Source organism: Periophthalmus magnuspinnatus, chromosome 4, assembly GCF_009829125.3.
Source record: "Periophthalmus magnuspinnatus isolate fPerMag1 chromosome 4, fPerMag1.2.pri, whole genome shotgun sequence".
NCBI lineage: Eukaryota > Metazoa > Chordata > Actinopteri > Gobiiformes > Gobiidae > Periophthalmus > Periophthalmus magnuspinnatus.
In genome coordinates this window covers 4,090,875-4,115,204 of record NC_047129.1, presented here as the reverse complement: position 1 = coordinate 4,115,204, position 24,330 = coordinate 4,090,875, and the positions used below count along the sequence as shown (strand labels likewise).

At 37.0% G+C, this 24,330-nt stretch overlaps 1 protein-coding gene across 1 annotated transcript in view; it reads left to right on the top strand.

Annotated features, from left to right (window-relative positions):
* LOC117394124 (cadherin-2-like) overlaps positions 1-21,543 on the top strand; it is a 106,117-nt gene extending 84,574 nt beyond the window's left edge. Inside the window, 1 exon segment of the mRNA XM_055221333.1 lies at positions 20,348-21,543. Within this exon segment, the coding sequence (XP_055077308.1) occupies positions 20,348-20,554 (207 nt within the window). The 3' untranslated portion in view covers positions 20,555-21,543.
* The last annotated feature ends 2,787 nt before the right edge of the window (positions 21,544-24,330 follow it).

Sequence of the window (24,330 nt, the reverse complement as noted above, 5' to 3'; positions counted from 1 at the left end):
TATGTTAAAGTCACCACACAAAATAACTGATTTGTTAACGTTCTCAAACATTTCAAGGATCTGATCTGTAAATAAGTCAACACCAGCCCCAGGCGGTCTATACACACAGCTAATTAATACGTTTTTTCCCATTATCATTAATGATTTCTATGGTAATCAATTCCATCAAGTCACTCCCCAGTTATCGTTTTTTTGTTCAACCAGTTTACATTTTAGATTTACAATCCACATAGAGGGCAACACCTCCTCCTTTTTTATTAACCCTGTTTATATAGAACATGTTATAAACCATCAATCTGTACTTTATCCATATGTATGTCCTTTAACCAACTTTCAGTGATAACAATTACTTTGAAGGCGTGTTTAAAATCATTGAACAGCTCTTTAATTTTATCCAACTTATATTTCAAACTTTGACTATTGAGGTGAATGATGGAAAGTGCTTTATCTGAGACCTTGTCTGTTCTGGTGTTAAACTGTTGAACTGTAAAATAATGACTTTCTCCAGGTGTTAATAACTTATGTGCGACATCAGATTCAATATCATAGATTTTATCTTCCTCATTTGTGTCAATATTAATGTCCATATAACTATTTAATGTGTTTTACGTCCACAACTGTGTGTATCCAACCTTACTTCTCCTTTGGTCCATGTTGACAGTCCTTCTCGGCCGTTATCTTCCTCTTTCTGTCCGTTTTTATACTTCTCAAGTTCTTTCAAGTCCCTGATCATCCTTGATGCTCCATCGTTGTCTCTTATCCACACATTGTGACACGTGTCCATGTCCCAGTTATTTTCCTCTGCTTTCTCAACAGTCTTGCTTCCCTCGCGATGCCACCATTTTTCTTTGTAAGATGTTCGTTTATAAACACGTTTGTGCCCTTTAGTTTCCTAGCCTGTATTAAGACATCGTTTTTCATGTTCCTGCTAATGAACCGTATTACAATAGCAGGTCTTATTTTCTCTGACTTTCTGGGTAGTGTGTGACAAATTGAAATAGCTTCTTTACATATGTTTATACTCTTACTGTTCAAAAAGTCCACCACCTCTTGCTCCAGCGACAGCAGCTCCCCTCTCGGCGCGTCCTCTGAGGTGTCGGCGTTAGCTGCCGCCCGTGCGTAGGTCCGGTGTCGAGTCTCCAGCCCTGAGATGATCAAGTCCTCCCTCCGCGTGTACTGCTCCAGCTCGTCGACTCGCTGCTCCAAGAAAGTAATCCTTTTATCCTTTACACTCATCATAGTTTTCAGGGTAGCTACTTCATCCACGAGTTTGAGCAGCCGCTCCTGTTGCGATGTTAACTTTGCCAACTCTCCAGACATAAAGTTCAGTGATCGCTTGATCTCCTCCATATCGTCTGTCTTTGGCATGTTCTTGTCTTCTTGTTAAGTGCTTTTCCAACACTAGGCTCCGCGCAGTTTGTGCTAAGGATAGTGCTAGCACCGGTTAGCCCAGATGTGACTAAGCATGCAGCTCCATCCTCGTCTCACGATCAATTGTTGATCCGAAATCCACTGCATCAAAAAGTTTACTGACAGTTCTTCCTGTTTGCATGTTTATCCCCAGTCCGGCTCCATTTTTCAGCCTGTTCTGGGCCTTCTTTTGTTACCTCCCTGTTTTCCCTGCAGCTACCTCTCATTTTTTAATCATCCCAGGGTAGTCTGTATATACTGCTTCTTTTATGCCAGTTCTTGCTAGATTGTTAACTAGTCAAAAGCAACTCTCAAGCCCTATATCTGAAATACCCTGTTTGCATTTCTGTAGTTCTGAACCTGCATTTATCCCTGTTTGAGTTGCCTGTCCCTGAGTTTATTTCCCCAGCCTGTTCCCCTGGTTGAATTCCTAGTGTTGGAAGAGATTTTTGTTGATATTAAATAAGAGATTTCCCCAGTTGTTTATTTGCCTGATTTACCATATTCTGAATTACCTGTTAAAAGGACACTTTCTGTTGTAGTTTCTAAAAGGTTTGACTGTTTGCTTTGTATTGCATTTGAGTCCAGTTTACCTGCATGATACTTTTCCCTTCTCTTCTCCCCCTTGTCCTCTCTCCCTCCCGTTATCCCTCTCCTCCAACTCTTCCATGCTCTAAACTGTTAAAGCATTAAAGCACCTCCCCGCTGTTTAACACCACAGTGAGTCCACCAAATATACATGTGCCCAAGTGATGTTGGCATATTATAAAATAATATTGTAGTAGTGTTGTCGGGACATTAAAATTTCAACCTCAATTTTGATTCTAAGGAATAGACTCAATACTCAATAGCAATTCTGACACCACAATGTTAATAAAAAGCACCCCGAAGGGCTCAGTCATTCACAATCAAGGATGTGTACCGCCAGTTTGTGAAAAACTGCATGAGCAAATAATCCAGCAGTCGAAGAACAACATAATATCATAAAAAGATCATCAAAAGATTCAGAGAATCTGGATAAATCTCTGCATGTAAGCGGCAAAGCCGAAAACCAACATTGAATGCCTGTGATCTTCGATCCCTCAGGCGGTATTGTATTAAAAATATGCATGAATGTGTAAAGGATATTACCACATGGGCTCAGGAACACTTCAGGAAACCATTGTCAGTTAACACAGTTTGTCACTACATCTCCAAGTGCAAGTAAAAACTGTACCATGCAAATCGGAAGCCATATTTCAACAACACCCAGAAACGCTGCCGGCTTTTCTGGGCCCGAGCTCACCTGAGATGGACTGATACAAAGGTGAAAAGTGTGCTGTGGTCTGATGAGTCCACATTTCAAATTGTTTTTGGGAACTCATGAACGTCGTGTCCTGTGGGCCAAAGAGGAAAAGGACCATCCGGTTTGTTATCAGCGCAAAGTTCAAAAGCCAGCATCTGTGATGGTCTGGGGGGGTGTTTGTGCCCATGGCATGGGTAACTTGCACATCTGTGAAGGCTCCATTAATGCTGAAAGGTACATACAGGTTTTGGAGCAACATATGCTGCCATCCAAGCAACGTCTTTTTCAGGGACGTCCCTGCATATTTCAGCAAGACAATGCCAAGCCACATTCTGCATGTGTTACAACATAGCTTCGTAGTAAAAAAAAAACAAAAAAAAAAAGTACAAAGTACTAGTCTGGCCTGCCTGCAGTCCAGACCCATCTCCCATTGAAAAAGTGTGGCGCATTATGAAGCACAAAATACAACAACAGAGAACCCGGACTGCTGAGCAACTAAAGTTGTACATTCAGCAAGAATGGGAAAGGATTTCTCCTGCAAAGCTTTAACAGTTAGTGTCCTCAGTGCCCAAATGCTTATTGATTGTTGTTAAACGGAAAGGTGATGTAACACAGTGGTAAACATGCCCCCAGATTTATTAGAACATATTGCAGACATCAAATTGAAAATGAGGTGAATATTAGCATGTTTGAACATTAAATATCATGTCTTTGTAGTTTGTTCAGTTCAATATAGGTTGAAAAGGATTTGCACATAAATTAAAAAAATACGGAATACAATGTAGGATTTGCACGTTATTGTATTTAGTATTTTTTAAAGTTTTACACAGCCTCCCAACTTCATTGGAATTGGGGTTGTAAGTGAAAATGCTTTTTCCTGATTTAGAAAATGATAACAGAATGTATTAGATATGATTTCTGAACAATACTGTTATACCTTTCATAGACAAATAATAATAATAATAATAATAATGGCTTACACATGTAATTTTTACAGGCTTGTCAAAGCTACACTATAGTCATTATTCATTCATTTCCACACTTGGTGATGGTAAGCTACTATTGTAGCCACAGCTGCCCTGGGGCCAGACTGACGGAAGCGAGGCTGCCAATCTGTGCCACCACCACCTATCATTCGCAGAACTTGGTCCGAGCGGAACTTGGTCCGAGCGGGACTCGATCCTCCAACCACTGAGCCACTGTCGCCCCAAAAGCAAATTATTTGACAAAATCTTGACCTATACTAATTGTGATCTAAATTTAAATGGTAGAAATTTTACATATCATTGTTTGTCATTAGTGCACTGGAATGTAAATGGTTGGACAAATGCAAACTCAGGGTTCTGTTATTACAGACTTTAAATCCCGATATTATTTCTCTAAATTTCTCTATTTCTCTAAACGCACTTGGTTGCTGAAGATGCTGTTGAGCTAAGTGGCTACCACTGGTTTGGAAACAACAGAAAAAAACATATACATGCGCCTAAAGGATCAGGTGGCGTTGGACTTTTAGTTAAAGAAACACTGGTTGAGCAATTTAAAATTAGCGTATTGGATAAGTCAGTGGATGGCATCATAGGAGTGCAGTTTGAACACCGATACACAAAGTACAGGTTTGCGGTATTTTCCTGTTATTTATCTCCAGAAGGATCTATCAGAGGGAAAGACTGTGAGGCATATTTTGCCCACTTATTGACTCGAATCTACAGCCTGGACGTGGATATTTTGTACATCTGTGGCGATTTTAATAGTCGTATTGGAAATAAAGAGGACTCTATAAGTGACATAGACAATGTTCCACCTCGAGTGGCATTAGATCCTGTTTGTAACAGTCATGGTGATTAATTTCTTGATTTTTTGAAAGATTCAAAGTGTTGTATTTTGAACGGAAGGTTTAAGGTGAATGATGATAATTTTACTTCTGTTTCAGTTCGAGGTAAAGCTGTAGTGGATTATATAGTGACACCACATGAATGTTTGGAGTGTTGTCTGTGTTTTAAAGTGATTACAGCCACAGATCTCATGGACCAAAACGCAGCAGCATGCCTTCCCCTTATTGGAGATAGATGTCATATTCCGGATCATTCTTTATTGCTGTTGACTTTTCAAGTGGGCATTCAAATAACACAGAAAAATAGCCCTATTAAATTGCCCAAAAGGAGATTAGGGCTGCTCCCTGACACCTTTCTTGCATCTGCTAATTGTCAAAAGACATTATCTGAGTTAATGGACAAATTAGAAAGGTACAAAAATGTGCAAGGTTATGTAAATAAATGGTACAGTGAGTTCTGTGAATTTTTAATGAAAGAAATTAATTTCCACCAAAAGCATTCCCAGAATAAAAAATATTCCTGCCATTCTAATAGTAACGCTAGGTTATTCTGGAATGCCCATCTTCAGAGGTTATGGGATGCACGTAAATCTGCAGAGAAAGTTTTTCTTAGTTGTAAAGAGTCAAAAAATAAACAGGATTTGAGGGACAATTATAAGCAGACTTTGTCCATATTTGACAAATATTTCAGAATTTATAAAAGAAGATTTTCAAAAGGTCAAGCACTAAAAATAGATAATTTGCAGGCAAGTAACCCACAACAATTTTGGAAAATGGTAAATCAATTAGGGCCTCAAAAAGTTAAGAAAATTCCAATGGAAGTTATTGTACATAATGGTGAGGTGGAGCTAAGCAAAGAGAAAGTGATTAAAAAATGGAAAGATGATTTTTCAAATCTTTATGCTGGGGGACTGTCTTCTTCGGATTTTGATTCAATTTTTGGAGAAATTTCAGTTAAACTAAAAGAGGATTTAGAGTTAATTATGAGGCAAGAAAGTTATCAGTCAAATACATTCCTAAATTCTAATATTACCCTGGAGGAAGTAAGCAACGCTCTGAATAAGGCAAAACTAAGGAAAGCTATTTGTTTATTTAAGTTTTGTTTGGAATATGGTATTGTCCCCTCAACATGGCACAAATCTATAATCATACACATTCTTAAGTCGGTAAAAAATGATCCCAGAGTGCCTCTTAATTATAGAGGAATCAGTCTTTTAAGTACAGTTTATAAAATTTATTCCAGTATCCTAAATGTCAGATTGACACGGTTTCTTGAAAACACAGAATTGTTGGTGGATGAACAAAATGGATTTAGAAAACACAGAGCTTGTATTGATCATATTTACACTGTTTCAACTATAGTGAGAACTCGACTGGCTGAAAATAAGTCCACTTTTTGTTTTGTTTCGTGGACTTTAAGAAAGCATTCGATTGGGTCAATAGGGATTTGTTGTGTTTGAAACTTCTTCAGGCTGGGGTTGATGGGAGATTTTATAGAGCATTAAAATCCCTGTATGCAGACTGTATTGGATGTGTTCAAGTGAATGATTTAAGGACTGAGTGGTTTCCTATACCTACTGGTGTAAAACAGGGGGATGTTTTGTCCCCAAGCCTGTTCTCGCTCTTTATAAATGATTTGGCTCTTGAAATCAAACAGTTGGACATTGGTGTACATATGGACAGTGTTGTTGTGGGCATTCTACTCTATGCTGATGATGTTGCACTCCTGGCGGAAACAGAACAGGACCTGCAGCTGATGTTAAACATATTACAACAGTGGTGGAGACTTGCTATAAATCAAGCTAAAACCCAAATAATGCATTTTAGGAGGAAGGCAGCTCCTCAAAGTAAAAAGGTCCTTACATTCAGAATTGTGAATCTTGAGTATGTCCCTCAGTACAAATATCTGGGGTTCACTTTTGATTAATTTATGAGTTTTGACAGTGGGGTAAAAATCCTTGCTGCTTCAGCCAGTCGAGCTCTTGGTTCTGTGATTAACAAAGTGAAAATGTGTAAAGATCTCAGTTATGAAACATATTCAAAGCTGTATGAGGCCTGTGTATCTCCTGTTTTAAATTATGCTGCTGGTGTGTGGGGGGCTAGACAAAGTTCTGCCTTGGATGCTGTGGAAAACCGAGCCATCCGCTGTTTTTTGGGAGTGCACAAGTTTGTCCCAGTTTTGGCTGCACAGGGTGATATGGGTTGGGTCCCTGGTTTAATCCAAAGAAAGTGTGATATGGTCAGATTATGGAATCGAATTATTAATCAACCTGATGATAGAGTTTTAAAAAAGGTCTTTGTATGGAGTAAGCCCAAGTCACCCTGGGCAGCAGAGCTACGGGCTGTTTTTTGCTGAAGCACAACTTCAGTATGTATTTCATAATAATTTGTCATGTAGCGTAAGCAAAATAAGAACAAAACTGATGTCTAATTATGAAGGGCAGTGGCTGAATGTTATCTTGGCTAAACCCAAGTTGCGAACATACATTCAATTAAAAGATATGTTTAAGGCTGAGTTCTATGTCAGAGCAAATTTGAGTAGGAAGCAAAGATCATTGATGGCATAGTTACATACAGGGATCCTTCCCCTGGCTTTAGAAACTGGGAGATTCTCTCAAACCCCTGAAGAAGAAAGACTTTGTGGTTTATGTGAGTTGGGCGAAGTAGAAAGTGAAGCTCATGTTCTGTTGCATTGTCCATTTTATAATGAATTTAGAAATCCTTTATTTGATGAAATGTTCACTCAATGTCCTGAAATGTTCTGGTGTGATGATGACAGCAAAATGAAATGGTTGTTTAATTCTAATGTTTATAAGTTGGTTTTATTTTTATGTAAAGCCTGGAAGAAGCGGCAAATGAGTTTGTTTAAATGAGTTTATTGTTGTTTTGTTTTCTTTTTCTTTTTGTTTGTTGTATCACACGTCTGGACTATTGTATTTTTGTTAATGGTGTCTTATAAGCCCATTTAAGGGCTCGGCATTCTTTGTATGCAAGACACAATAATAAACAAACTAAACTAAACTATCATTGAAGACGGTTTATGTTTTGAGTTGAGATACAAAATGTTACGTTGAGAATGGATGCCGTGAGGCAAAATTCAAGTGAAATGGTTAACAATAGAGATGCCTTGATCAAGCCATTTCCAGTTCTGGTATTTATATTTTGAAGTGGAACTAAACTGCTACTAAACTCCCTGTATATGATTTTCATAGCCTTGTCTATGTCTCTAGCTCTTTTTGGTAATTTTAGTGCAAACAAGGTAAATTTGCATCTTTCTGGTCAAAAACAGTGTGTGCTGAGTGACCACTGCAATTTCAAGTACTATGTGACATATTGCAGAATTGCCTTGATTACAAACACCTGGCTACAGGGGCGGAGTTTGAAGTGAGTTTGAGTTTGAAGATAGACCTTTAGTCCTCCAGGATCTGCCCTCAAGCCTTTAAGGTCGGACCTTCAAGACACTTTAAAGGTCCTGTACCTAACTCTTATTTCTTGTAGTTCAGGAAAACAGCGAATCATGCAGTGTGTATTGTAAAAGCGAGACATTTCGATTAAAAGCATTTTGTTGCATGAGAATCATGTAGAAGCAACTGCCAGGGACACTTATTTTTGTCCAATGAGACATGTAATTGGATGAAAACCATGCGGAAACAACTCCTTGTGACCATTCCAGACAGACAGACTGTCTGTTTTGGTAAAACAAAAGCAGCTGAATCCTACACATATCATTGAAGTAAGTACAGAGCAATGGGCGTATGGTGGTGGCAGCGTAAACTAGGATTGAGCGGCAATATGGCGTCTTGAAAATAAGAGATAAGAGATTAAATCATTTCAAAAACAACTCTGAGAGGACAAATGACATGGGGAAAAAACTATAACATGGTTAAAAGCTCCGAAAAGCTTTAACAGCATTGATAAATTCAAATTGGAACATTTAGGAGACATTTGGCTTTATAACATTAATTTATTGACTACGGAACAGATTATCGGATCTAGTCATTTCATTCAAATCCTATTCCATACATAGACATCTGTACACGTAAATGAAAGCTATAGAATATGGAAACTCACTCAAATTGATTCTGTAATATAGACCGCTTCTATACTACTTTGACCTGCTATGCATGGGTTAACTCACAACCAGCACACTATTAACACTCACAGCCAGGTTGCCATGGTTTCCTAGTATATGTTCTATCCCTTTAACCCGAGCTTGAACCACTTAATTGAAATTCGCTTTCATTTCCCATCGCTGGCAGCCTTCGCACTGCTCCTCCTACACTCAATCAGATCATATTTTTACATAGTGTCCGATAACTAGCTCATGTCTGGAGAGAGGGAGAAGAGAGAGAAAGAGGGAGAGAGAAGGACCCTGGGGCGTGAAAAACCAAGATGGCTGCTCCGCCTCTTCCTGTCAGCCTCTGTATTGTTTGTTATACCCAGTGTGATAGTGTGTGTGTGTATTGTGCGTGTGTGCGTGTGTGCTTGTGTGCGTGTGTGCTTGTGTGTGTGTGAGTGCTCTGAGTAATGAAGGGGACTGTCAGACTCACCACCGGCTCATCAAGACGTCTTAATCCTCTATCTCTCCTCTTGCTATCTCTCACTCTCTTTCTCTCTCTTTTTGTGTCACTCTATATGTTTTTGTCTCTTTCTCTCTTCTCCCTTTTGGTCTCTCTCTTCTCCTTTCTTTGTATCTTTGTATGTCTGTATTTCTCTTTCTGTCTCACTTTCTCCCCAGTCTTTGCTCAATTACCCCCCCCCCCCCCCCCCCGCTCTCTCTCTCTTTCTTCCACCCTTTCTCTTCTCTTTCTCCTCCTTTCTTCTTTCTCTGTTCTTCTCTGCACTCTGTTTTTTTCTATCCCTTTTTTTCTCTCCTTCTCTATATATCTCTTCTTTCATCTTTTTTTTCCCTCCCTTTTCTTCTGTAGCTCGGCATTTTAACTACTAACTGATTTACTGTGTCAAATTTAAGGTGGCACGTCACCTGCATGATTCCATAGAAAGTTACAACAATACTTTGGAACATTTTCCATGGCAACAGATGAGTTTTATGCCATACTGTGGAACATACTGTGGAACATTTCCATACAGGAGTGGGCCCTCCTCCAGATCAAATAAGAGTCAGGTTTGTGAAGATGCAAGCCTGCTCACTGTAAAGGTGGATGTTTTCCCTTACTTTTCAGTCCAGTAAAAATAATAAAAATAATTAAAACGTTATATACTGGGGCTTTAGCATTTAAAGGCACACTAACTTTTCTGGCAGGGTATGCCACCTGCTTATCTCCATAGAGATGTTATTGTTTTGCCATCAAACTTGTCCATTTGCATGGAAACAAGCACAAGTTACAGATCAGATCAGTCTTAAGGCACGCCAGCTCACAGTAAAAATGTAAATTAGTTTGAGAATTAAAAACACCTGTAGTTAAATAAATGCAACATAGACAGGTTTAATGCAATAACGTGGAAAGTAAACCAGGGAAAGTAAACATATCTGTATAAACCTCTACCAGAAAAGTTGCATAATGTTCCTTTAAGTCCCACATTTTCTGTTTGTCTTGAGTCAAAAACTATACTCTATACCAACACTTCAACTGCAGTAGTACAATCCTACATAGCCCAGTTTCAGTCATAAACGTCCTGGTTTAATGCGTGAATGTGCAGGTCAGCGCCTTCGTCTAGTCCGGGGGGCACTTGACATTTTGGACAGCAGTTCTGAATCCTCGTTTCAATGGAGTTGCCACAGTTCACTGGGCTACTTTCCGTGGACACCGTGTTTTCCTATGCTATAGGCTTTACTCCACCATCTCTATAGTAACTGCCCTGGATTACACTTAATCCTATAGCTGACATGGTCAAAGTATTGCGGGTCGCCGGACCATGAATTGTGCTTTTCTTGGAGATGTTGCAAAGCGTGGGTGCCGGTACTGTCATGTGGAAAATCTCCAACCAAAAATGTCCACCATGTCTATTGAAAAGCAGCTAGAGGTGAACCACAGGATTTAACGCAGATTTCAGTAGTTTTCTGTGTCTGAAGTGGTGAGCAGATAAATTCAGGGATTAGAGTTGGATACAGATTTAATGTGAATCTGTCTGATATATTGTAGACAAGATAAATAAGTTATAATGGACCGAGGTACACAGACAATTCTCAATAGATCATAAAGTCACAATATGTGACTTTTTAGACAAAAATAGACAAAAATAAAAGCATTATGATTTTGTTTATTGCAACATGTGTCCTTACTGTGAGTGAGCTTGCACCTCCACAAACCTGATTCTTATTTGGCCTTTCTATGAAAATGTTGTTTATTTGGATATCTTCTTCAATATAACATAAAACCTATTTGTCTTTATAGAAAATGTTCAGATTGTTTTCCTTTATATTTCCATGGAATCATGCAGGTGACATACCACCTACAGAAAGTTACATACTGTACATTTAAGTTCTTGATTTGTCATGCAATACATGTAAGTTCCGTCTGAATTTTGTGCCATTGCTAACAAAGTCAGATAGCCTACTGTTTTAGGAATTTTTACATAGGTATTTTTATGTAGCAGTTGTAGTTCTAGTAGCAGTAGTTGTATGTTAGTGAGTAGGTAGGTTAGTGAGTTAGCTTATTATTTAATAGTCAGAAGTACTCAGGGTGGTAGGGTGGTTGTGGTGGCAATAGTAGTATTTATAGATAGTACTAGTTGTTAGTTTATCAATTTATTGTATATTGGCATTTTAAACTGATTAAAACAATACATTGTTAGTAAAGTTGAAAAGAGTTCATCATATATATATAAGTCTGTAATTCTGTCTTTAGTTTATAAAGCCATGTTCGAGTATGATTCATGATTATTATTGTAGAAGGCTTGTTTATGTAATTGGTTCTCACATGGTTCTGTAATCCTGCATCTTCACATATACCACATCATTATTATAACTAAACTGGGACTAAACCTGAAACTAAAACTGAACTTGGACTAGACTAGACCAAACCAAGTCTACACTGGAACCCGAATAAATATGTAAGCAGCCAAATGCTTTCTCATCTAGAAAGAAAAATATTGAATTATAATTTTTAATCAATATATCCCATAATACTGATTAGTTCTGACTGTCCCTATCCACAGCAGAACACTTTATTTCATGTTAACACATTCTTATATCTTTACACTACACAGATTGGTCAAATTGAAAGCCAGAATGTACAGCATAATACAGATTTAGCTTCTTTTATACCTTTTAATCCCATATGAAAGAGACAGAGCGGTGCAATATTCACTTGGTGTAATGAAAACATTCCTTTGACTTTCATATCAATGCAAGAGATTTTTTTTAAAGCCTGTGCAGTGTACTAAGAGAGAGAGGAGACAAAAGAGACACAAGGACACTCCAATAGACTCCCATTTTCCTATGCTTAGGATGTCAAACTACTTCTCTATATCTACCAATAGTTAAATTAACTTCCTGAATAAAATATAGACTTAGATTTTTTATTAGTTTTTTACCGTGTTTTTGAGCAAAATCAGTTTTGCCTCAGTACAACTGTATTGTATAAGCAGCTCTTGAGGTCAAAATAAGTTAACTGCATACTGTCTATATCTAATTGTAACATGTTTTATTTTCGGTAACACTTTATAATAACTACACCCTATTTAGGGTAAGCAGTTTAATTGCGTTCATTGCAAATATTTCACCAAAATCAGTCTCGTTACTGAATGAGCCTTTTAGACAATAATGTCTATTATTGAGTCCACTGATGTGTACAGATTTGGATTAAACCATTAAAACTTTGAGAGGGCAGTGGATTTTAAAAGCTGTGTTAGAGTTTTACTGTCTTAAAGTGTGAGGTCACAGTAAAGCTAACAACAACTAAAATCCTAACTGCACAGTTTCTGATTGTCCGACAGTACATCGCTTAATATGTAGATGCAGGATTTTTTTTTTAAATTGTGACCCCAAGAGCCACTTACACAATATATCTATACTGAGCAAGAAACATTTTGCTCAAATACATGGGAAAAATATGGTTATGGGGCCTTTAATTCACAGTATATATTTTATTTGAGACCAGAGTAAAGTTTTGTCGTCACAGTAAAGCTACAACTAGCATGCTAACCACAGGCTTCCTGATTATTGGAAAATAAGGTAACACTTTATAATAACTACACCCTATTTAGCCTTAATAAAGCATGAACAAAGACTTAATTAATAATGAACAAACACTTAATTAATAGTGATTCAAGCTTAATAACTACTTAATTACAACCGTAATAAACACTTAATTAGCAATTAATAGACTTGTGTTGTGTATAGTTACTCATACTTATTTCACAGTTAGTAAATCCTTAACTAACCATTTGTGTGTGTATTTGTAAATGCATATTTAAGTATCAACTCAAACGCTTGTTAATGATTAGTGAGCTATGAGAGAATGATTTACTGATCCGGCAATGCAATGATAATTCAGGCAGCTATTACTGGTTAAGTAAGTCTTTTTGAGAGCTTTTCTAAAGTGAAGACTGATAATGCTTTATTAAGCATTTGTTGAGGTTGGCCAAATTCCAGAGAAACAATAATAGAATTTTCACATTATTTAGGCCTGTGATAATTATTAAGAAATGTTTGAATAACACCATTAGTTCATAATTAATTCAACCAGTAGCTAATACCTTTTTGTAAACCCTTCTAAAGTGAAGACTCTTTTAACTTTAGTATAGTACCTTAAATGCTTGACATTATCTAAGCCCAGACTGCCATGACCCATTTCCCCATGAATTTTAACTTCAACAGAGGTGGGAATCAACTGTACTTAAAAAAGCAAGAAACATGGATATAAAACATCTGGATGTGTATTTTTTTTTTTTTTCAGAACATTTACAAACAATCAAAATCCGTTTTGTCTGCTAAACATCTTATTATGAACACATTCAAGCAGGATTCTGTTTGTGAACTCTTCTTTTAAAGGTCTCAAAGACCTTTGATTAAAAACAAAAATCTGGCCATCAAATGTTTAAAAGAACTCCAACTTATCAATAAATGTGCCTTTACAGTTTTGAGGTCACATAAAAAAAACAAAAAACAACAATATTAAATAAATACCCTATCAAATATGTATTCTTTAGGTACCAATGGTTGCCCCTATAGGCCTGTACAGTTACTTCAATGTCCTGCATTCCTGTATAGGCTTGTAAGGGCAACCACTGGTACCTAAAGAAGGCCATATTCTGCATTAGACAGATTGTACAGGCCAGAGAACCTTATAGATTGGATTCTTATATTATATTAATTTGAAAACAAAAAAAACAAAACAAACAACACTTATAACATACATCAATGAAATGATGACCAAACAAAAATCATAATAATAACAACAGAGTGCTACAAATCAATTGAACTGTTTCCCTGTATCATAGATCAATCTTCCTAACGGTCCGTCAACATGTTTTTTGCGAGCCATTCCATCCATTCAATTGCAGCAATGTGCTCAGATAACAAATTATCAGTTCTATTCCCCCTCAGACTCCAGACCTGCTCTTTGTAAGAGCGCCATGCCCGTTCAATATGTTGTGTATGGGCCCCTGTGTTTGGATCTACATAACTCCTGCTGTGGTTAACTGTGTAGTGATGGTATCCCAAAATTCGATATGCTCGCCATTCATCACTGATAACCGATGAGCCGACTCTCACATGACGTGCAATGATGGGGACTAAATGCCTCCTTCTGCACGCTACAAGCCGTAGAATTGGCTTTCTTCCACCATTTTTTCGCACACCCAACATTCCAAATACCCATCTCTTCCTCTTCCATCCACCGGCCATTCTGCCCCTTCCGTACTGCAACCAAAGTCAAACATGTTAAAGGTTATATTAGATTGTTAGATTGCATAAATCTTTGTTTTCAGAAAATAGCTTTCATCTATTACTGCAAATTCTCTTCTTCCTCTAATCATTTGGCCAGTCTGTCTCTTCAGTCTTTGCATTGCTGTACAACACACATCTCTTACTTTTTTGGCCATTTTTGTAAGTGTCGCTGAACTGGCAGCTATGGAGTCATCCATCATGTCTATTTGTCTCATTCTTAATCCTTGACAAAATAAAAAAAAAACAGACAAAAGTATTTAAATCAATAAGGACATATCTTGCTAAATTGACTTCTAACCATGTCATAACAGTTGTATTTTGGCTGATTCATAAATGTTTGTGTAATCCTTTAAATTATCCAGCTTTCAAGTTGAATGTACACCCTGTACTTGTACCTGTTCTTAAAAAAAATAAAAATACATAAAAAGCTTTGGACTGTAGACTGAAAGTCCCTATGTTAAGTATGCCAAATACTTTTTAATAGAATTTGTTGATGTAATATATTTTATGGTTTTGATGTAATAGTTTTATGGTTTTAATGTTACTTTTATGCCATAAACTAGCATAAAAAAGACATTCATCAAATCCAAGTTAGAGATAAACCGATATATTGGGCTGATATTTGGACTTTTTGGCATATCAGGTATAGGCCTTAAAACTTTTATAACTGTATGAATTCTTGATCACACAATGATGAATTTTTAAAATAATATGTCTATTAAATTAACATCAACAACAGCCTACATTACTATTTGTTGTACCGACCTGTACATGAAACTCATCCACTTAATCAGTGATACTTTGGATCTTGAGAGTATAGATCTGTGCCTGATGGACCGTTGCTTTGGTCTCCCCAAATGCACAGCATGCTGACATATCCTGTTTAAGAAAGAACAATCATTAAAAATATGGTTGTCACACACATTTTATGGCCAGTAAGTCAACTTTTCAAAATGTTATTCAATTGTGTCCAGTCGGAGAAAAAAGTATAAGCACAGTGCAAGCCCTCAGTGCGCCAGACGCGACTCTCCAGGCTCAAAGTGCAAATAAACATAAAATAAAATAAATAAAGTAATGCTAAAGTTACTAAACTTACCAGGCATAGCGATCTCCAGTGTTGGATCTAGCCTTCAGTGTCATGTTCCGATGGCAGCTTCGGCATTTCATTTTACTTTTCAACATTTTCTTCTTTTGGAGCCACTGGATAAGTTTTAATGTATTTCTTTTAGTCATGTCTCAATTAAAAAATCTCTTAAGGCGTGTGAATCAGCTCATTGTTGGACATAAGATATTTCCTCTGCTTCCTAGACTAAATGGCGCACTACACAGTTGCGCATGTGTCACGGTGAAGTCCCGCTCATTCTCCGCACTCATTTTGTGACGTAGCTCTCAAATGCGCACTGGTTTCAATTTCGTATTTATTTTTTTTATTTGTACCTTAATGTAATATGAACATGCTATACGCAAATAACATTTTGATTATTTTTTTAAAAATATAATTTTATAACGGAGAGAAGCGACTAGTGTTGATGACGTCACCAGGCGCAGACGCACACCCGCGTGCCGCTCACCTGGCGGGTTTATTCTGAGCTCAGTGGCTCGTGCAGTTCAGTCATCCTCCGAAACGTGTTTAAAGCAAGAAATGTCTGGCCCAAAACGAAGGCTTAGAAGTACACTGTTGACCAAAGAGATGGAAATCCAGGAAAACATCGATGACAGTGCTTCCAGGAGTAAGTGTTTTGTTTTTTTTTAAATAGTTTTCTAATGCACGCGGTCCAAAGTTAGTGCACTTCTTAAGCTGTTTTCTCCAACATGTCCAACGAAATAATGTAATATATAGACCGTGCATGGCCTATCCACATAAGAACAGTCGAGCTGATGTCACAGCCAACTGCTGCTTGAAAATGTCTTCTTACCCGACCCTGTATTTGACCCGGTTAAGACAGCGTGCAGCCGTAATAAGTTGCGTAAAAGCGCTGAAATTAATTTGGCACAACTTTAGAATTTCATCAAAAGAGCGCACAATTGAACATCCATCCATCCATCCATCTATCTATCATAGATTTTTGGTCTTAAAAAAAAATTACTAGTTCGTAAAGGTTAAGAAATGTTGGAGAAAACAATATTTACTCAGGAATTGGAAATAAATGTGTTGCATGTAGAGTAATTTAGCTTTTTACTAATTTATTTATATGTTTTAGGTTTGTCAGTTGCCCCAACAGCATCATTAACAAACCAAAAACAATTGAAAGAATTGAAAATGTTGGAAATGAAAGTGGACTTTCAAAATGAGAAAATTAAGGAGTTGACGAAGGACAATGACTTCTTAAAAGAACAACTGGCAGCAGGTTATCTCCTTGCATTTTTAAAAATGTCCATAATCATTCAAGAATATCTGAGAGTCATCTGAAAATGATGGTCAATGTTAATTTGTATTTGTTTACATTACAGCTCTGAGGAAAACTGACCCTGGTTCCAGCTCCACTACCACAGTCAGTTTTCTGATTAAGCAAATGACACTTCTGACACAGAAGCAGAAAGTGTCAATGCAATATCATCAGAAAACGATACTGAGAATTCATCAGCTGATGAAAAAAAGAAGAAAAGAAGAATGAAGAAGAGAAGAGCCAAGTCACTGTCACTGAAATTGGATTGTCAGAGAGGTAAGATTTTACTTTATATTTACTTTATTTAACCATGTCACTTCTGAGCCAAGGCAGGGTTGGACATTAGGCATTTGTGGCATTTCTCTACTGTGCAATCTTCCAAACAACCAAATCCAGATGACCATGATGGCTTTAAATTGAGGTTAAATACAAATTTTATTGACCCCTTTTCCTATGCATACCAACATACTGAACTCTAAATGATCTATCCATGCCATAGTTAGACCTGCTGTACCCTATAAAATCTATTTGGCCTCATTACACATTATTCTAATGACATTTATGCGATGTCTTCATCACTTTACGTGTATAAACATGGTTCCCTGCTATTTTTGCCCTGACAATTGTGAAACATGCTTTTGAAATCATCCAATGAATAATTAGGATGTTAGAATGTGGGTAAATGAGATTTGAGTGTAGAACACTGCTATTTTAAATATTTTATCTTTACCCTTTCCATTTTCTTATTTACAGTTCAAAGTCCAAGACAAGTGGTGGCCAGATACCAGAAAATTTTGAAGATATTCAAGCGAGGTGGCACCATGGCTCGGGCCTTCAAAAAATATGGGGTGGACCGTAATACAGTTGTCATCACTGCTCCAATTGCTGAACTGTACATAGGCGCTCCAGAAAAGTACAAACAAATGATGCAGACTTACAGTAGTGCTGTGAAGCTGTCAGTGTTCGCAGCCCAGTGTGCACTGGCTATTTCTGAAGATGCTGAGGTAGAGCAAAAGGTCAAAACTCTGAAAGATTCAGGGAAGCTAATTCCTTTTAAAACTAAACAGTAGAATATATTAATTCTTAAAAAAATGTACATTGTGTAAAGTTTTAAAAGAGCATTATGTTAAGGTAAACATTTTTAGAACACAAAATATAAGGTTCTCTGGCGTGTACAATCGGTCTATTTTTTTTATTTTTTATTTTATGTGACCTCAAAACTGTAAAGGCACATTTATTGATAAGTTGGAGTTCTTTTAAACATTTGATGGCCAGATTTTTGTTTTTAATCAAAGGTCTTTGAGACCTTTAAAAGAAGAGTTCACAAACAGAATCCTGCTTGAATGTGTTCATAATAAGATGTTTAGCAGACAAAACGGATTTTGATTGTTTGTAAATGTTCTGAAAAAAATAATACACATCCAGATGTTTTTTTATCCATGTTTCTTGCTTTTTTACGTACAGTTGATTCCCACCTCTGTTGAAGTTAAAATTCATGGGGAAATGGGTCATGGCAGTCTGGGCTTAGATAATGTCAAGCATTTATTAAGGTACTATACTAAAGTTAAAAGAGTCTTCACTTTAGAAGGGTTTACAAAAAGGTATTAGCTACTGGTTGAATTAATTATGAACTAATGGTGTTATTCAAACATTTCTTAATAATTATCACAGGCCTAAATAATGTGAAAATTCTATTATTGTTTCTCTGGAATTTGGCCAACCTCAACAAATGCTTAATAAAGCATTATCAGTCTTCACTTTAGAAAAGCTCTCAAAAAGACTTACTTAACCAGTAATAGCTGCCTGAATTATCATTGCATTGCCGGATCAGTAAATCATTCTCTCATAGCTCACTAATCATTAACAAGCGTTTGAGTTGATACTTAAATATGCATTTACAAATACACACACAAATGGTTAGTTAAGGATTTACTAACTGTGAAATAAGTATGAGTAACTATACACAACACAAGTCTATTAATTGCTAATTAAGTGTTTATTACGGTTGTAATTAAGTAGTTATTAAGCCTGAATCACTATTAATTAAGTGTTTGTTCATTATTAATTAAGTCTTTGTTCATGCTTTATTAAGGCTAAATAGGGTGTAGTTATTATAAAGTGTTACCTTATTTTCCAATAATCAGGAAGCCTGTGGTTAGCATGCTAGTTGTAGCTTTACTGTGACGACAAAACTTTACTCTGGTCTCAAATAAAATATATACTGTGAATTAAAGGCCCCATAACCATATTTTTCCCATGTATTTGAGCAAAATGTTTCTTGCTCAGTATAGATATATTGTGTAAGTGGCTCTTGGGGTCACAATTTAAAAAAAAAATCCTGCATCTACATATTAAGCGATGTACTGTCGGACAATCAGAAACTGTGCAGTTAGGATTTTAGTTGTTGTTAGCTTTACTGTGACCTCACACTTTAAGACAGTAAAACTCTAACACAGCTTTTAAAATCCACTGCCCTCTCAAAGTTTTAATGGTTTAATCCAAATCTGTACACATCAGTGGACTCAATAATAGACATTATTGTCTAAAAGGCTCATTCAGTAACGAGACTGATTTTGGTGAAATATTTGCAATGAACGCAATTAAACTGCTTACAGTTACTTTTGACTATGACTTCTTGTTTCTTTATTTCTATTCAGTGTGGCTACTGTGTTGTAAATGTGTCCTTGTAAAAAAATATAGCTTTGCAGTATAGTGGGACTACTAAAATCAACATTAATGCACTTTTAATTTCTCAGAAAATTATTGTTTTCCTCTACGCCCTGTTCCCACTATCCTGTACTTAGTTGCAGTAATTTGAAAATGTAAGTAAGTGATACATGTTAAAAAAATGTCACCGGTATTTTTCGGAACAGAAAGTCAGTTGTCCCAGTTGTATTAATAAGTAGGGTAAGCTTTGTATTCCAGTTTACAATTAAGAAAATGTGAATAGTCTACTTATACTTATGATTTTTCCAGGTTCTTAATATTAAAGTATATGTCTTCTTTAGAACCACTGGGTGGCAAGATGGCAGAGTGGTAAGCATTAGCTCAAAATCTGGAGATGTGTCCTAACTAAAGTTGTCAAAAGTATTGAATCAGATCAGATACTAAATGATAATAAAACTAGTATCAAAACTGGAAACTCATTTGAGCAAGTATTGATACTAAAAGTTACATTCACAGGACAGAAATAACAGAAACGGATGTAAGACCACATAAACTATTATACAGTCATGGACCACTAGGGAACCTACCTGGACAACTGAGCGATTACACAGCTATAAAACCACATGTAATATAAACGAAAGTACAGTGATTTAATGTTGAAAATAACATTCCTTTGTCTAAAGAAAGAGTGTTTTTAATTATCATTGTGGTATCAAGTTTTAATCAATCAATTTTCAGTTGATCAATTTTAATCATCAATTTTAGTATCATGATAACACTAGTCTTAACAGGTTGTCCTAGTAGCACTGAATGATGGGTTAAATGTAGAAGACAAACTTTCATACATCGATAATAATGTATAGCTTCATCTGTTTTCTCACTATTGATATTCTATCTTTCTCTTATTCTTCCAGGGCCTGAAGGCTGCCGACAACGACCCCACAGCGCCCCCTTACGACTCTCTGCTGGTGTTTGACTATGAGGGCAGCGGCTCTACCGCAGGCTCCCTCAGCTCCCTGCACTCTGGCTCTAGCTGCGGAGACCAGGACTATGACTACCTCGGCGACTGGGGCCCACGCTTTCGCAAACTAGCTGATCTTTACGGCGGTGGAGATGATTAGACCACACCCCCTTACCATTGAACCACCCACCTACCCCGTTGTACTATTGGCTACAGTGATACGGAGGGGTGGGGCTTCGTTTTGAGGACTATATAATGTTATAAAGTGGAAGAAGAGGCGTGTTTTTGTATGGACCACAAGACTTGAAATGAGGGGATGATGACATCATGCCCCCTACTGTTGGACCGGCTAACTTACCCCATTGTCCTATCCGCTAATGGGCGAGTGCTTAATTTGGGGTACCACTATAATTGTTTTGGGGTGCATATCGTGGAAGAAGAGGTGCTCCCTGGGACTGGCTGCCTCATGAGAACTTGCTATGCTAACACCCAGGCTTGCATTCTCCAGGCTTGAATGAATGACATACGTTAGCCACAAGCTAACATAGAGAAACAGGACAGTGCACTGAATTTGAAAATTTTTGGATATTACAGAAGGGAAGAAGCCAGCGGTGGTTGGGAAACGTTAGTGAATTAGCCTTAAGAGGTAACTGTTGGTATAAGGCCACATGCAAAGAATTGCCAACAAGCTAACAGCTAAAACATGACTAGAATTGAGCTAAATCACTAAACCAGATGAGTATCACTAACAGGACGCTGTATATATCCCAGATATTAAGAACTACCGCCTTAACTACGCTCATGAGATCTATATGAGTAATTTAACTATTTGTAATATTTCTAGAAAGAATTTTAAGTTTTTGTTCAGATTTGGAGCAACCCAGTTCGTGGCTATGCATGGTATCCTCAATTTGTAGAACGCCTCAGTAACACCAAGCAGAGCACACACAAATATGCAAACGGACCACTGTTTTTGAGGCTATGCAAAATACTAGATGAAGGATAGTGTTAGCTTGTAGCATCTGCTAATTGTAAGCCACGCAGTTAACATTATGAAAACACACACTGACAGCAACATTTTGCGTATATAACAGGTTTTAAAGTTTTTCGGATTATTAAAGCCCCCAAAAAATCTCAGCCAAAAAAAAAAAAAAAAACATGACTTGCTTCTCCACAGATCTGACTAGTAACAGCTTGATGGGGGGCACACCATTTGCTTTTACACATGGAGATGTTCCTGCTTTGTCTGTAACATTCCGTATGACACAGACCCTTCCCCCATGGAGAAACTAGACAAATTTTCTCTTTAATAGACAAAATGTGTGGAATTGGGTCAAACTACACAAACTATTGAAATAAACAAGATTTTACTTGAATTAACTTGTTTTACCACTTTAAATTATTACCGCTGTCAGTTGTATGGTAGTTTGCTACTGAAAAATTTAAGTTTTTACCATTACAAAAACCATAATGCTAACTTTACAAGAGAGTAAGCTTACCCACTCATACCATTCCTTGCTAGCTTTACTGACTGATCACCTCCTATGGCTAATTCGCTAACCATTTCTGACCGCCATCACCAACATTGCGGCCCCCCGGTAGACCTTAAGCGCTATGACAGCCATGTTACAGACTCATTTACACTTGAATCTCACAGAGCAGGAGCACTGGGTTCAATCGTGCCTTTTGTACATTCCTTTTGATTGTGTTTCAGACAGTCTCCATTCTGTACGTTGCTTTAAAGCTCCCAGCGTTTTCGAAGGAGGCCAGGAGGGGGCGCTATGCCATGATACTAACTGTAAACATGTGCGTGTGTGTGGATGTGTTTTGTATGTATGAAGTATGGGTGGGGTATTTTCACTGGACGGCCACTAAGAGGCAAAAGCCACTATGGGACACTATGGGACTATGCTACCAGCAACAGTCTGTCTTCTCTGCATAGCTCTGGGTTTTCTATTTCTATTTGCATTATTAGCATTATAATTAGCACTGTTCTGTCGCACCTACTACAAGTACATAAATGTATTTTAATTGATGGCCCACAAAGCACATATTCAATGGTGATTCTGTCAAATAATGATTTTTTTTTTTTTTAAATTTGTGTTAGTGGCAATTTAACAATGCGCTATGGAATGTTTCTGGGGGAGGCTTGCTTTTCCCATAGAGATGTTATTGCATTGCCTGGACGTTCCACAATGTGATATTAAATATATCTATGTTGTATTTACTTTCTGTTGTTTTTGTTGCAAAAAAAAGAAAATGAAAAGAAATTTGAAATAAGCCTTTTCATAGCATCTGCTTGTCTCCAAGGTAGATATATTTAATGACTACTATACTGTGGAACATTCCGAACAAAGTAATCACATCTCACAATGTATTCAGAGGTTGGTTATCATTTTTAAATGCAGGAGTAGTAATACATGTACCTACTCAAATACTTTGTTAATCATATAAAAACTAATAATAATAATAACTTGTACGTGTATTATGAAGCAACTAAAACTGAACTGATTTTTCAAATCTTTTAAAGTGAAAATTGTTCTTTCAGCAATTCAAATTACACAATATTGTAAAAAAAAGGATATGTGGGTATTTAGACAGGAGTGCAAAGTTGTAATTGAATGTATTCTAGCCACATAATTGTAATTAGTTACATTTTAAATCATGGAAGTTGAGCTGCCCCAATTGTCCCTATCCAATGCGGTCTCTGCTCCTTTCAGTACCTACAAACACACATAACATCACTGCATCACCTGCTCTGATTGGCTGGAGCTCTGAGAATATGCAGATTGTGCTTTAGCACTTCAAGATTTATCAGGTTTTGTATAAAACTTGCCCCAGGGCCTACGTCTCTCAGCTGGCCAGGAGCTGGAGGAACTGTTTGGGGTGATGGAAGTCTGGGAGTCCCTTCTTAGGCTACTGCCCCGCCACCTGGCCCTGGATAAGTGTAAGAAAATGGATGAATGGATGTATCATATCCATCTAAAATTGCATTAAAAAGTTACCAGTAACTAGAACTTTGAGTAGTACTTTTCATCCATACTTTTTACTTTACTTGAGTACATTATTAGCCAAGTAACTGTACTTTTACTTGAGTACAAATTTTCGCTACTCTTTCCACCACTGTATTTAGAATTGTTATAACCATTCCAGCATGTACATATTGAATATAGGAGCAGTATAAGCAGACTTATTTGACCATGTACAATCCTCTGCTGGAGCTGTCTCTTCTAAAGGTCAGTGTGCTTGCCTATATCATAAACCTGTTTGAGGAATAATATTTTCTATTTTCGACCTCAAATATGCCTGATTTACTTTGGCCATGCATTTGTGAGCTCAGAGCTATCCCTGCTTTGCCTGTGTAAACAAGACAATGACGCAGGCCAGACCCATATTCTCAAATCTCTGTGCAACGTTGCTCACATATGGAACGAGAATAAAGATATCATTTTGAAGTGCTATAGGAGCTCACTTTGGCACATACATGTACATGTATTTAGTGTTTATGATATAGTATAGAGAATATTCATGTTTGCTGTTTATTGGATCATTTTAATAATATATTTGAATTGCTAATATTTGATATACACTAACACAGTGAATATACCAAACTGATTGGGCAATACTATATCCACTAAGGATTATTTGTTTATTTGAAATTTACAAATCTTAATCTTTTGTAATTGTAAAATGTATTCAACATTTTCAATACTCAAAAACTGGAATATTTCATCTTTGCATGTTTGAAATTGTTTTGTTTCATTTGTGACCCAATGTCATGATGGAAATGCTTGTCGTTTAGAAAATCTTGCAAAATTTTGACCACAAATATCTTCATTTTAAATAGTGCATCCTATTTCAACATGGGGCATAATATTTCAAAGTCTAGATATGTATGCAGTTATTTGTATGGCTTAATGTATTAATTTGTGTTCA